At 40.3% G+C, this 15,680-nt stretch overlaps 1 protein-coding gene across 2 annotated transcripts in view; it reads right to left on the bottom strand.

Annotated features, from left to right (window-relative positions):
- Positions 1-428: 428 nt before the first annotated feature.
- The window catches only part of LOC118820300, a 33,472-nt gene continuing 18,220 nt past the window's right edge, over positions 429-15,680 (bottom strand). For both annotated transcript variants that reach the window (XM_036588592.1, XM_036588593.1), the window contains 3 exons: positions 10,235-10,431; positions 9,752-9,866; positions 429-936 (listed from right to left, as the gene is read on the bottom strand). In XM_036588592.1, the coding sequence (XP_036444485.1) occupies positions 733-936; positions 9,752-9,866; positions 10,235-10,431 (516 nt within the window). In that variant the 3' untranslated portion in view covers positions 429-732. The remainder of the gene's footprint in view (positions 937-9,751; positions 9,867-10,234; positions 10,432-15,680) is intronic.

Here is a 15,680-nt window from a genome sequence, read left to right as displayed (position 1 = left end):
ATTAATCATACTTTTAGAGACATCAGTCAACAGCTCTGGGAGGCACAGGTAGATATTGTTTATGTGCTGGTGTGAAACCTCCTCTCACATTTACGTCCTGATTTAGTTTGCATCTTTCCAGTATCATGCATTACAGCAGTCACTGACTTTAAATTACAGCTGTCGGAACGCTTTGTTACATTTATTTACAAATTTATCTATTTATGTTCACAAAATTCGATAGCAAAACTTCTCTCCCCTTAAAGGCACAAACACCAGCCCCACAGCGAGGTGTACACCAGTGACGAGGCAGAAATTTTGGGGTGGAATCTGGGGTGGCCAATCAGATTTCAGGGAAGACACTGGCCACCCCAAGGCATGCTCAACAGTGACTTTGTTGTACTTTACAGTGTGTATTGTAGAGATCAGGTAATGGTGTATGTAAGTGCCAAAATGAGGAACGATGGAAATTAAGATATTTTAATTCAAAGCTTTTAATTTCAAATCAGTTAACACTGACATTCTTTTCAGTTAAGCCTTTTGTCTGATTAGGAATGAAAATACTGAAGTGTTTAATTCATATTTAGTAATCATTTATTAAGATATTTTTGGTAAAATATGGAAGATTTAATTGTTTAACATGGATATAAAGTAAAGAAAACAAACAGTGTAAGTAAGATTGAATAGAAGTTTTTAAAGGTTTAAAAAAGAAAGTTGACATAAGCAGTGCACAACAAATTTACATTTCAGAATTTAAGTATTTCCACTTGTGTAGCCTCTTGGCCTCTTCTGGTTACTGACAGGGTCTGCTGTACCCTTGACGTTCTGCATCTCCATGCCAGAGGTTGAGGGGGAGGGGCTCGGCTTCTCTGGAAGAAAACTGGTCTCCTCTGAAGTATCAGATTCCTCATTATTTCCGGTGCTTCCTTCAGGCTCATCTGTGCTTTGCGGTTGTGCCTTATTTTAAAAATATTAGAACATTACATGTGTGCCTGACAGCTGTGTATTGGACACACACGCATACAGTCAAATCCAGAGTTATCAGCACCCCTAAAGACAATGTCTGTGTACATTGTTTATCATTTATTAAATAGAAATCATTCCTACAAGAGTGTTAATTATTTTAAGAACTGTATATAACTGTATACTTTAAATAAAACCAAACAAATTTGCATCTTTAGGGGAAAAAAAACATTTCTTCATATTGCTCCTATTCTAAAACAACTCTGATGATCATCTCCGGTTTCCCTGGGGTTTAAAAATGGGGATACAGTCATGTAAAATCCCTTTATCATCCATTAACATGAGTAAAACCACAGAGCTGCCAGCTCCAAAGAGACAGACAGATGTGAACCTGCACAGATTAGGAAATGGTTGTAAAAACATCAGTAGTCAGTTGAAATTACTGTTAAGCACAATCAGGGTGATAAAGATTTGTGAACGGTATGGAATAGCTGAAAATTGGCCAGGTAGAGGACATATGAGCACACAGCCCCTAGATACAGTGAGGAGGCACAAAGGGACCCAAAGATCACAGTTTCAGAACTGCAGTTTAGTTCAATCTTGGTGTTTTCACATTTCAAAATCTTCTCTGATACCACCTCTGTGACCAGAAGAGTTTCAGAAAAGTAGCCTTTCCTAAGTGCAAGCCACAAAATGCAGCACCTAAGCAAATGGAATTGTGCGATGTGGTCAAATAGACAAAAATGTAACCTTTTATGCATGCAGGCCATCAAGTTTGACAAAAAGGGACTGGACTACATAGAATGGAAAGCATCTGAAAGTCTCTTTTGAATGAATTCCACTAAATAGCAGCGCCCTCATTTTTAAAAGATTTGTACACACAGATTTGGACTTAAAATGGTCCTTTGTGAAAGTTAAAGCAGTGAATCATGAAACAGAATTTCAATATTACACAGTGTGTAATCTGAGGAACATTGTCAACCTGACAGACAAAACTTTGGTAGACAGTCCCTGTCACAGGATTGGTTGGACATGGGGGCCAAAGGAGTTACTCGATTACCACTTGATTTACTCATAAGAAATCAGGCAACCACTCAAATGTGCAGCTGAAAATATTAGTAAGTCACTACTGGTTGTCAGTTAACCCATCTTATAATCAGATACTTCATATCACGTGACTCTGCTTAAGGGAGACAGTATGGAGTGGTGAGCAGTGAACTCTTATGAAAGATAAAAATTCTCACAATAAACATCAACAGTTTTAACTTAGTGATGTAAGTGAAACTAGTTTCACTTTTTATGTGGTAAAATGCAATTTTCATCCAGTGGTCCATATTCTTACTGGAAGTCAATTATTTTTTTTGTTCCAATATACAGTATAAAGCAAAAATATGCAGCTTATTCTTTGGGGAAGCACACATCATTTCCTGCAGTGGTTTATTTAATATTTTGATATTGGTTCATTTTCATGAAGTGTGCAATAATTCAACCATTGAATTAGAATTATGATATTATGACTGAATGTTTAGAGGATACTTTTCATTCAACCATAGCAAATTGAAACAATCAGGCATAAATTCAAAATGCACAGTTAACGCACAGTAACAAACCTGCTGCCCCACAAAGCTAATCCAGATCTTAAGTAGAGTGTAACTACTGCAGAGAGGCTGGAATCATTTACCTTACTTCAACAAACTGAGCTGGTTAAAATTATTTCCTCTTTAAAAGCTTTACTAAGATCTGAACTGCATAAGATCTTACCTGACTGATCACTCTCATTTTGTAAATGGCAAATCCTCTGCTCTTATGAAAGTAAAGTATGGTGTTCCACAAGGCTCTGTTTTAGGACCTCTATTTTTCACATTACATATGCTACCACTGGGTATCGTTATCAATAAATTTGGCATCAGTTTCAACTGCTATGCCGATGACACACAATTGTGCATACTAACCAAACCAGATGATAAATTTGAACCTAGTAAGACTGAGGACTGTGTAAAAGACATTAAAGACTGGATGTCAAGTAGCGTCTTCATACTTAACTCAGACAAAACAGAGGCTCTTATTCTTGGTCCAAAAGCTGCTAGTTGTATCAGGTGCATCTGTAAAAAACCTTGGCATAACAATTGATTCCGATCTGTCCTTTAAAGCACATATAACCAATATAGAATAGCTTTCCTTCATCTTTGCACTATTGCTAAGTTAATAAATACACTGTCTCTACAGATGCAGAAAAGAGAGTTAGTTTAGTAAGTTACCTCAAGGCTGGATTACTGTAACGTCTTGCTGGCTGGATGTTTCAGCAAAAGCCTTAACAAGCTTCAGCTAGTTCAGAACGCTGCAGCCAGAGTCTCACAAGAACCAGAAAGTTTGCCCATACCAGTCCAGTCTTATCAACCTTATGTTTGTTGCCAGTGAAATTTCACATTGATTCCAAAATTCTTTTACTGAAATATTAAGCTCTAAATGGCCCCACAGTATCTGAGTGAACTTCTGTCTTGCTATGAACCATCACGCCTAGTTAGATCACAAGGTGCTGGCTTACTATTAGCACCTAGAATTAATAAAGTTACATCGGGGGGAGAGCCTTCTCATACAAAGCCCCCCAGCTTTGGAATAATCTTCCAGTCAGTGTTCGGGACTCAGACTGTCACGTATTCGGCCAGCCAGCCTCCAAACTACGATTCCCAGAATCCTCCGCTTCATCACATGACACCAGGGAGAGCCGCAGCAACCAATCGCCGCTCTAGCTCTCCGGAATACTGATCACTCTCACCTGTGTGTTTATGTCATGTGATCTGTTTAGTTTAGTATATTAGCCCGGGCTTAGCATAGGACCTTTGTGAGGTATTGTTTTCTTGAAAACTACTGAGCGTTCATTCTGGTTTTTTGATCTCCCCTGTTATGACCTTGTGTTTCTGGATTTGTTTCTTGGATTTTCGGATTTGCCCTTTTGTACTGTTGCCTGGTTGGATTGATATCTGGTTTTGGACTTTTGCCTGTACTCTGGACTTTGATCTGCTCGTCTGCTCTCTGGTCGCACGTTACAGAATACCTCACCACTTATGCAGATGGCGGATTTAGAAGCTTTTCAGAAGGCACTAATGGAACAAGGACAGCTACTCGGCAGACATCAGCAAGTTCTTTCTGGGGTAACTAACTCACTTGAATCGCTAGCTCAACAGCAAGCTGAACAACACTCTCAGCTAGCCCAGCTCGTAGCAAGCGTTAAAGGTTTAAGCAGTCAGTTACAGACTCTGAACGTCACTGAAACTGAGGTTAGCCCAGCTGCTCAGGATCTGAACTCTCTTGCTGTTTTTCCGGTTAGTAAGCCTGATAAGTTTGACGGTAACCCAGATAAATGCCGAGGGTTTTTACTCCAATGTTCCGTTTATTTTGATAATTCTCCCGCTAGTAATGACCAGGCGAAGATTTCCTTTATAGTTTCCAGGCTAGCGGATAAAGCTTTAGAGTGGGCTACCGCAAGCTGGAATAGAATACGCCGCCTTTCGTATGTGCAATTTTTACGTGCATTCAAAACTGTATTTGACCATCCTTATGAAGGGAGAATTAGTGGGGAATTATTGGCTCAGCTCAAGCAAGGGGCTCGTTCCGTAGTGGATTACGCTCTGGAGTTTCGGACTTTAGCAGCCAGTAGTGGTTGGAACGAGGCTGCATTGGTGGTTGTGTTTAGACAAGGACTCAGACTCGACATCTTGAACGAACTAGCATGTAAGGATGACGACCTGTCCTTAGATGAACTAGTGAATCTGGCTATTAAAATCGATCATCTGTTACAACATCGGGTCAAGAAGAAGTATCACAAGAATGTCAGACGCAGTTTCACCAGATCACCAAGTACTACGGAGTCACTGGAAGCCCCTGAACCCATGCAATGTGAATCAACGCGACTAACTCCGGAAGAAAGGAGACGCAGGATGAGAGATCACCTTTGTCTATATTGTGGGAAGTCTGGTCATCAGATCAAGGATTGTGCTGTGAGACCACAAACTAGCAAGGCGCCAACCCTTGGAAAGCACGTGGAGTCTACTCCGCGTGCTAATGTGGTGAGTGTTCCCACAAAAGGGTTGGTCTCTAAATCATTTATGCTACCTATCAGTATATACTGTCATCCCGATTCTGTTATTGTTTCAGCCCTTTTAGATTCCGGAGCGGAAGGAAACTTTATTCAAGCCAAGATCGTGAAGGTACTCAACATTCCTGTGGAGGAACTGCCTAATGCCTTGAAGGTGGTAGCACTGAATGGAGGACCGGTAGGAGCCGGAACAATTTCCCAGATCACCAAGCCCCTAGCCGTCCAGACCAGTGCCCTTCATCAAGAGACATTGTCTTTTTTAGTCCTAGAGCAAACTGAATTCGAGATCATTTTAGGACTCCCGTGGCTAGAGAAACACAACCTCTTGAACTCATGGTCCGATCACACAATTACTACATAGAATACCCCCACATAGAACCCATGACTGCGCCATAGATTTAATTGAAGACCATACATTCCCTAAGGCCAGAGTTTATCCTTTAACCCAGGAAGAACAGAAGGCGTTAGATGTATACATTCAAGAAGCGCTCGAACAAGGCTTTATTAGACCATCTACCTCCCCAATCTCTTCTAGTTTCTTCTTCATTAAGAAGAAAGATGGAGGACTTCGGCCTTGTATCGATTATCGAGCACTCAATAACATTACGAAGCCATATCCCTATCCGCTTCCTCTGGTGCCCGTAGCCTTGGAACAGTTAAAGGGGGCTAAAATATTCACCAAATTAGACCTCAGAAGTGCCTACAATTTAATATGTATCCAAGAGGGAGACGAGTGGAAGACAGCCTTTATGACCACTAGGGGGCACTATGAGTACCTCGTGATGCCCTTTGGGCTCTCTATAGCGCCCTCTGTGTTCCAGGCATTTATTAATGAGGTACTACGGGACATGCTAGGTCAATTTGTAATTGCTTATCTGAATGATATTTTGATTTATTCCCCAGACAAAGAGACCCATGTGCTGCAGGTTCGAGCAGTGTTGGAGAGACTTCTCGAGAATAATCTGTATGTAAAAGGAGAGAAATGTGAATTCGATCTTGAGTCTGTCAACTTTTTGGGTTATGTAGTCAGTAGTCAAGGGGTTTTCATGGATGATCACAAGGTCGACGCAGTGGTTAATTGGCCTGCACCCACTTTAGTCAAAGAGCTACAACGATTCCTAGGTTTTGCTAATTTCTATCAAAGGTTTATCCGAAATTTCAGTACTAAAGCCGCACCACTCACATCTCTACTCAAGGGCGCCCCTAAGAGGATCAGATGGAATGAGCAAGCAGAGAAAGCATTTCAAGACCTTAAGGAAGCCTTCACTACAGCTCCCATTCTCACACACCCCGATCCTTCCAAGCCATTCGTGGTAGAAGCAGATGCCTCAGAGACTGGGGTGGGGGCAGTTTTGTCACAAAGAGTTGGATCACCACTAAAGTTGCACCCAGTCGCCTTTTTTCACACAAATTGTCAGCAGCAGAAAGAAATTATGGAATTGGGGATAGAGAGCTACTAGTGGTAAAGTTAGCTCTAGAGGAATGGAGACATTGGCTCGAGGGAGCTAACCATCCATTTACGGTGCTTACTGACCATAAGAATTTAGAATATCTCAGGAACGCTCGAAGACTGAATTCCAGACAAGCTAGGGGGTCATTGTTTTTTGCCTGTTTTAACTTTACCATCACTTACAGGCCTGGGTCTCGTAACACAAAAGCCGATGCGCTTTCGCGTGTACACCAAGAGTCAAGTCAAGAGTTAGACCCTGATAGCCACAAGACCGTTTTACCCCCAGACCTTATTACATCAGCTATACGTTGGGAAATAGATGAAGCCATTGACGCTGCGCTAACTAATGCTTCGGTGCCTAGTCAGTGCCCCCCAGGGAAGAAATATGTCCCTCTAGAATGTAGAGATCGCTTAATTACATGGGCACACTCCTCCATTGTGACGGGTCATCCGGGAGAAACACGTACCCATCAGTTAATATCAAATAGATACTGGTGGGAATCAATGAGTAAGGACGTTCATACATTCGTGCAATCATGTTCAGTCTGTTCACAATGTAAAACCCCTAAGACTTTACCCGCAGGCAAGTTGATGCCCCTTCCAGTTCCTGACAGACCCTGGTCACATTTAGCTATAGATTTTATAACTGAACTTCCCGAATCCCAAGGTTTCATCACAATTCTGACTGTGGTGGATAGATTCTCCAGGGGGGTACGTTTTGTTCCGTTTCCTCACTTGCCCACGGCTTTCCAAACGGCAGAAGCCATGTTTAACCATGTGTTTAGATTTTTCGGGATCCCGGAGGACATTGTCTCTGACCGAGGGCCACAATTTACCTCACAGGTATGGTCAGCCTTTTTTGAGCAGATTGGAGTCTCTGTGAGCTTAACTTCTGGATATCATCCTCAAGCAAATGGACAGTGTGAAAGGATGAATCAGGAACTTGGAAAGTTTTTAAGGATTTTTTGTCACAACAACCCCACTGACTGGTATCGATTTTTAACCTGGGCTGAAATAGCACAAAACTCTTTGATCAGTTCCTCGACAGGTTTGACCCCTTTTCAGTGTGTATTGGGGTATCAGCCCCCTTTGGCCCCATGGACTGGGATGGAAACAGAGGTCCCTGCGGTCGACGACTGGATGAAACGGAGTGAGCAGTTCTGGGAGGAGACGCACCGCCGGATTGAGGAAGTTCTCCAAAGACATAAAGAACAGGCGGACCGGCACAGAGGACCCACTCTGGAATATCAGCCTGGGGACCGAGTCTGGCTGGCTACACGAGATTTTCGCCATAGAGAGGGAAGTAGGAAGTTACTCCCTAAATACATTGGACCATTTAAAATAGTTAAGAAAATAAATGATGTGACGTACAGATTAGAATTACCCCCTAGATTTCGAGTATCACCTTCTTTTCATGTGTCTTTATTGAAACCGTTTGTTGCAGGGCCGTTGGACAAGGTGTCGCCGGATGCTACACCTTCCCCGCCAGAAATGATAGAAGGGGCACCGGTCTACGCTGTCCGTAGGCTGCTGGACTCCAGAAGAAGAGGCAGTCTCTTGCAATATCTTGTGGATTGGGAGGGCTACGGACCTGAGGAGCAGTGTTGGGTGCCGGCCAAGGACATTCTGGACCCTGGGCTCGTGGCGGATTTCCCCAGCCAGCACCCTGAGAAACCTGCTCCGCGTCCCAGGGGTCGCCCACGTAGAGGGCCACCCGCATCCCTTCCAGCTCGTCTGCAGAGACCACGTGAGAGTTCACAGGCGGTCCAGCGCCTCGGCAGCTCTGGGTCGGCCCCTGTTCCCAGGACTGGTGGGGGACGGGGTGGTCGTCCTGGTCGCCCTCGTTCCAAGGCCAGCCAGGACTCTTTGGAGGGGGGTACTGTCACGTATTCGGCCAGCCAGCCTCCAAACTACGATTCCCAGAATCCTCCGCTTCATCACATGACACCAGGAAGAGCAGCAGCAACCAATCGCTGCTCTAGCTCTCCGGAATACTGATCACTCTCACCTGTGTGTTTATGTCATGTGATCTGTTTAGTTTAGTATATTAGCCCGGGCTTAGCATAGGACCTTTGCGAGGTATTGTTTTCTTGAAAACTACTAAGCGTTCATTCTGGTTTTTTGATCTCCCCTGTTATGACCTTGTGTTTCTGGATTTGTTTCTTGGATTTTCGGATTTGCCCTTTTGTACTGTTGCACGGTTGGATTGATATCTGGTTTTGGACTTTTGCCTGTACTCTGGACTTTGATCTGCCTAGCCCTCTTGTGTTGTGCCTTCAGTGTATTTTGCTGTGCCTGTGTACCAACGACAATAACTCTAGTAAAGCTTCATCACTTTTTTACGTCCGCGAGCGTCTGCTCTCTGGTCGCACGTTACACAGACACAGCTGAGTCTAGGCTAAAAACCCACTTGTTTAGTCAAGACTTTGGTAATTAGTTTTCCCCGTCATATTAAAGGTGCAGATGTGGGGGTTCATGGTCACAGAGTATTATGGTAAACTGAGCGTGTTAGTGCCGTCGTCCTGCTGCTCTCACGCACTCACTCACTCAGGTTTGTTGACGGTGGAGTGGAGGGACTCTGACATCTCAGGGAGCCTCATGACTCTGTTACCTCTCTGGTTTCTCCCTTTTAGTTAGGCTGTAATAACTAGACCTGCCAGAGTCTCTGCTGCTCTGTTAATACTGTAAACTGTGATCAGTCACTCTTTACAGAACTGACTCTCTGTGTGTCTCTTTGCCGAACTGAACACCTGCCAATCCTGTGTGTCTGATGCTGTTGCTTCATCTGCTGCTCTTTCTGGACCAGTTTGACCGTGAAGCTTGTTGCTGTACAACACTGTGCAAACCTGTATGCCACTGATCCTCCTGATGATGCTGCTGCTGCTGACTCAAACTATTTAATCACAGACATTGCTTCACCTGCCTCACAAAACTCTGAGCTCTTCTCATTTTCATTCAACAGATCTTCATTACAGGCCTCTAACAGTAGACACTGACGGTCATGGCTCTCTGTGATTTGCTTTTAACAGTGGTTACTGGTTTTCACTGGTAACAGTGACTTTCACAGATCTGTTTCTTATAGTTACTTTGATAGGCCTCTAACAGTCATCATTATCATTGCTTAGTCTAAATATTTCTGTACAATGACAGGCTGGTTTCTTTTCTCCTTTTCTCTAAATTCAATATTGTAATTAAATTGATATTCAGTACATTTTGCTCTTGAATGAACAAACTGATGAACCAGGTAACATCATAATACTTACCGAAACTACTGGAACTGGATCATTCAGAACAGCTCTGTCTGAAGAACGACTGATGCTCTTGTTCATACGATGAATTAAATTTCCATCCAGAGAAGGTGGAGCAGTCAGAAACTTTCTGTTTAACACAGTTGCTTATTAGAAAAACTTTGTGTAGATTTAAAGGAAATTCAGATATTTGAATTCAAATCACTGAACACACTGACTTTTTTCAGATTTTTTAAAACGGGAGCCTTTTGTCTGATTAGGAATGAAATGAAAATACCAAAATGTTCAGTTCATATTTGGCAATCATTTACTGTGATATTTTTGGTAAAATATTAAAAATGAAGTTGTTTAACATGGATGTAATGCAAAGAAAACATTGTTTTAGCGTTGGAAGAACAAGTGTAAGATTGGTTAGAAGTTGGTAAAGCATTCAGAATAGAATGTTTAAACATGATGAGCAGCGGACAACAAATATCAGAATTAGGCATTTCTACTTACATAACCTCTTTGTGCCTTCTGGTTATTTTCAGCTTTACTGGCAGTTTTCTTTGTAGCTGGTCAGCATCTTCAGAGGACAGTCTGTGGGCGACACTCAGCTCCTCCTGATCCTCTGTCAGAAGAACTAATTCGTCGTCTTCTGTAGAAAATCCCACAACCTTTATGAGGCTTTCTTCTTCCGGCTCATCTGTTAGTATCTTATTTTAAAAAGATAAGAATATTTTATATATATATATATATATATATATATATATATGTATGCATGACAGCTGTGTACTGGACACACACACAGAATTATAGGCTCCCCTAAACAAACTGGGAAAACAATCATACAAAGTAAACAACATATAATGATTCAGTTGTTCCTCTAAAATGTGTGTAAATTGTTCATCGTTTATCAAAAGACATCATTCCTACAAGAGTGTTATTTTTTTAAAAACAGTGTTTTCTTTGAGACACTGAGGGGGCCAAATTATTGACACCCCTAAAGAACATTATTATAAAACCAAAGAAATGTACATTTCTTTATATTACTCCTATTCTCCAGGAACTCTGTTTTCTATGACCATTTCCTGTTTCCCTGGGGTTTAAAAATAAGGTTACAGACATTTGAAATCCTTTTACCATCCATCAACATGAGGAACACCAAAGATCTGTCAGCTCCAGTGAGACAGATGGATGTGGACCTTCACAGGTTAGGAGTGGTTATAAAACCATTAGTATTCAGTTGAAATTGCCGTTAAGCACAGTCAGGATGATAATTAAGAAAAAAAAGGTTTTTAAACAGCTGAAAATTAGCCAGGTAGAGGACACATGAGCACACTGCCCCTAGATACAGAGAGGAGACAAAGAGGAACCCAACTGCGCAGTTTAGGTGAATTTTAGGGTTTTCTCATTTTAAAATCCTCTCTCTGATACCACCTCCATGACCAGATGTTTCCCACAAAAGAAGTCTTTACATTTACATTTTACATTTACATCATTTAGCAGTCTTTCCTAAGTGCAAACCATAAAATGCAGCACCAGAACTAACTCATGGAATTGTGTGATATGGTCAATTTTTTTTGTCATGCACACCATCAATTTTGACGAAAAAGGGACACATACAGTGGAAAGCACCCGATACCTACTGTTAAATATAATGGTGGAATCCACTAAATAACAGTGGCCTCATTTCTAAAAGATTTGTATACACAGATTTGATCTCAAAATGGTTGCATGTAAAAATTCACATTAATGGTAAATTGATGATTCATAAAACAGAATTTCTGGGTACAACCCAATTTCTAGAAAAAATGGCACGCTGTACAGAATGTAAGTAAAAATAGAATGCAGTGATGTGCAAATAATGTGAACCATATTTTAAAGGAAAACACTCACTACAAAGACAACAAATCAAATGTTGAAACTGAGAAATTTTATTGTTTTTTTGAAAAATATATGCCCATTTTGAATTTGATGCCAACAACACATTCCCAAAAAGTTGGGACGGGGGCCTGTTTACCACTGTGTTTCATCACCTCTTCTTTTAACAGCACTCTGTAAGTGTTTGGGAACTGAGGAGACACTGCTGTAGTTTAGAAAGTGAAACAGTTTCTCATTTTTGTTTGATACAGGATTTCAGCTGCTCATCAGTTCAGGGTCTCCTTTGTCATATTTTTCATTCAGTAATGCACCAAATGTTATCAGTGGTGACAGATCTGGACTGCAGGCAGGTCAGTTTAGCACCTGGACTCTTTTAATACAGAGCAAATATGGAGTTGTAATACATGCAGAATGTAGTTTGACATTGTCTTGCTGAAATAATCAAGGCCTTCCCTGAAAAAGACATCATCTGGATGGCAGTATATGTTGCCAAAACATGTATATATCATTCAGCATAAATGGTGCCTTTTACAGATGTGCACGTCACCCATGCCATGTGCACTACTGCCCCCCTGTACCATTATGAATACTGGCTTTTGAACTGTGCACTGATAACAAGCTGAGTGGTCTTTAGCCCGGAGGACACAGTGTCCATGATTTCCAAAAAGAATTTCAAATGTTTATTTGTCAGACCACAGGACACTTTTCCACTTCACCTCAGTCCATTTTAAATGAGCTGAGGCCCAGAGAAGGCGGCAGCATTTCTGTTTATATCTGGGTTCTTCTTTGTGTTTTAGAGTTTTAACTTGCATTTGTTGATGCTGCGATGAACTGTTTTCAAAGACACTGTTTTTCAGAAGTGTTTCTGAGCCCATGCAGTGATTTCCACTACAGAATCATGTCTGTTTTTAATGCAGTGCTGCCCTGAGGGCCCAAAGATCACGGCCAGCAAATGGCCAGAGATTTCTCCAGATTCTCTGAATCTTTTAATGTTATTATGTACCATAGATGACGAACAGTTCTTCGCTGTTTTACTTTGAGAAATGTTATTCTTGAATTGTTGCACTATTTGATGTTACAGTCTTTCACAGAGTGGTGAACCCCTCCTCATCTTTACTTCTGAAAGACTCCGCCTCTCTGAGATGCTCTTTTATACTCAATCATATTACTGACCTGAGGCCAATTAACCACAAGGTGTTTTTTTAGCATTACACAACTTTACAGGCCTTTTGTTGCTCCGTCCCAACTTTTTTGGAACGTGTTATTGGCATCAAATTCAAAATGGGCATATATTTTTCAAAAAACAATAAAATTTGATATGTTGCCTTTGTACTATTTTTAATGAAATATAAAGTTATAATTATTTGCACATCATTGCATTTTGTTTTTATTTACACTTTGCACAGCATCCCAACTTTTTTGTGTGTAGATTGACACACATTTCCAACCTGACATACTAACTTTTGGTGGTCAGTCCCTGTCACAGGATCAGTTGGACATGGGAGCAAAAATAATTACTGAGGGAGCACAGCTACCTTGACCCGTCCACATGATTGACCTCATAAGAAATCTGGCCTGCAACATTAAAACTACACACATTTTCAGCTGAAAATAATAGCAAGCACAGCTTAAAGCAAGGAAAAGTTCTGTGCTTGAAATGTGTTCAAGGGTTTAGAGAAGGAATAAAGGAAAGTGAGGTTCATGAAATTAAGGAATTAATTGGTTGAATATGAACGTTTACTAACAAAACTGCTCAAAGCCCAAAACAAACATACTATACGTACACAAACAAAACATAAATGGAAGAGATTAAATATACTTTGGTGATCTAAGACGCTAAAAACAGAGCACCTAGCTCTCCCCAGGTCAATATTGTTTTGTCATATCATTCCTCCAGAATGTTTTGTGAATTAACTCGTGTGGAGTTGCCTTCAGTGATTCAGCAAAAACAATATTTATAACAGAAAATGAGTTAAAAACATAGATGTTCATCTAAAGCCGATAACAATATATAGTATTGTTTGTCACATTTCTTTATTTGCTGATGACTTACTTATATATTTGTCCAATATAGAATGTTCTATTAATCATCTTTGCAATTATTTGACATATTCAAATCATTCTCAGGGTATGAGATTAACTGGACTAAATCAAATCCTTTGCCTTTAATTATTATTTAAATCGTTAATCATTAACGGCCAAATCATTACAGTTACCCCTATCAATTTATATCAGTAACTCATTTATTTATTTAGGAATAAAAATCCATCATCATCAATGATAATAAAAGAAAATTGTAATACCCTAATACAGAAGATCTGAGCTGATCTAGATCAATGTAAATAAATATCCTTCCTGAAATTAATTTCCTTTTTTATGCTTCCTCTTTCTCTACAATGATGAAGTAAACTGCTTGATATCTAAATTAATTTGGGGTGGGAAACCAGAATAAGGCAGGTTACTCTACAGTGACAGAAGGAAGTAAGTGGTCTTTCCTGGCCAAATCTAAATCTTTATTATTTGTCCTTTCAGCTAAGGGCTGCGGCCACTTGGTTATACTCAAAAGGTCCTTGGCGACTCATTGAGGAGGTCTTGATCAAACCTCACATGCCTCATGACTGGCCTTACACCGGCCTTGGACAGAAGAAAACAAGTTTAATATTTGGGGAAAAGTATTACAACTTTAAATGTCTGGATGGTGGCTGAAAAAAATGGTGCACTGTGTAAGTTTAATTCCTTCACATCACCATAGCACAACTTTAACTTTTTATCTGGTGGACACCCTTTAGTATATCCCGCTTGGAGGAAAGAGGGTATTTTTACCTATTCTGCTTAATGGACCTATTCAGATAGAAAAGAAAAATACTTTCTATATGTCAGACTCAGATCTGCCACGAAGGCGTACAAAGTACCCTGGGAGAGTCCGGTTCCTTCCCACCTGATGTCTGAATGGTTTAACCACCCAGTTTGTAAACAGAGATTACAAATGATATTTAAGTTGGAATGGAAACTGAACCAGCTGGGATTCCATCCTATGTGGGACCAAACATGGTCTAACCTGACTGTTGACTAACCTGAATCTTGCTCATCAATTCAATGATTTTAAATGTACACACAGGGCCGACTCCACACCATACTCAACACATTAAATGGACAGGGGTCTCATGCCGTATCGTACGGTTTGCAGCATTAATTCTGTCGGCACTTTTCTGCATATGTTTTGGGATTGCAGCAAAATTAGCAAATTCTGGGTCCTTACCATCTGATAAACATAAAATTCCTATTAATCAAAATCCATATCTCTGTTTATTAAATGATGATAGTTTTTCACTTTCACATTAACTCAAAAAGGATTAATCTTTGCTAATTTTCCGCTGCTAAACAGACTTACACATAAATGATTTAACCCAAATATGTGTCTATCAATGGTTATGGTTCTACTATATTGTTTCCCTGGAGCAGACTACTGCAATGACAAACAAAGCTAAATCAGCTAAAATATAGGCTAATATTTTATATTAAAAATATTAAAACTCATGCCATACTTATTTTATTTTAAGTCACACATATCTGTTAAAAAAACGAATAAAATATTGATCACAAAAAACAGAGCTGTTCCCCCATCCCCTCCGCACATTTCCTGTCTCACATTAGTTTCTTCTACACGTCTCCTCTCAGTTCTCCTTCTAAAACAGAAACATTTGATCTGTAGTTTTTATATACTTTAAAACATAAAAGTCATTCATTGAAACTTTTTCACCTAAAACCAAAAAAGAAAGAATATTTTACATATAAAACATTATGCTAAAGTACAGAATTCTATCTTTGTTGTTTTGTGTACTGATAAACACTGTTAAAGGTCTGCAGGGCCCTGCAATTTTCTACATTTAGTTATATTTTTTATGTGCAACATCAGACTATAAAATAAAGAAAAACCTTTTAAAAGCCCTCTATTACTGAGGATAGTGATGTTTTAAGTGGTTCAGGTGTGCAGTTCGAGCCAACAAGAGGAGGATCTGCTGAACAGGAAACTTGAAGTCTGGATTTGGAAGGTCTTGATGGAGAGACAGAAAAGTTCATA

This window comes from Colossoma macropomum, unplaced genomic scaffold, assembly GCF_904425465.1.
Source record: "Colossoma macropomum unplaced genomic scaffold, Colossoma_macropomum, whole genome shotgun sequence".
Lineage (NCBI taxonomy): Eukaryota > Metazoa > Chordata > Actinopteri > Characiformes > Serrasalmidae > Colossoma > Colossoma macropomum.
Note: the sequence above shows the minus strand (reverse complement) of the source record. Positions and strands in the feature narration are given on the sequence as shown.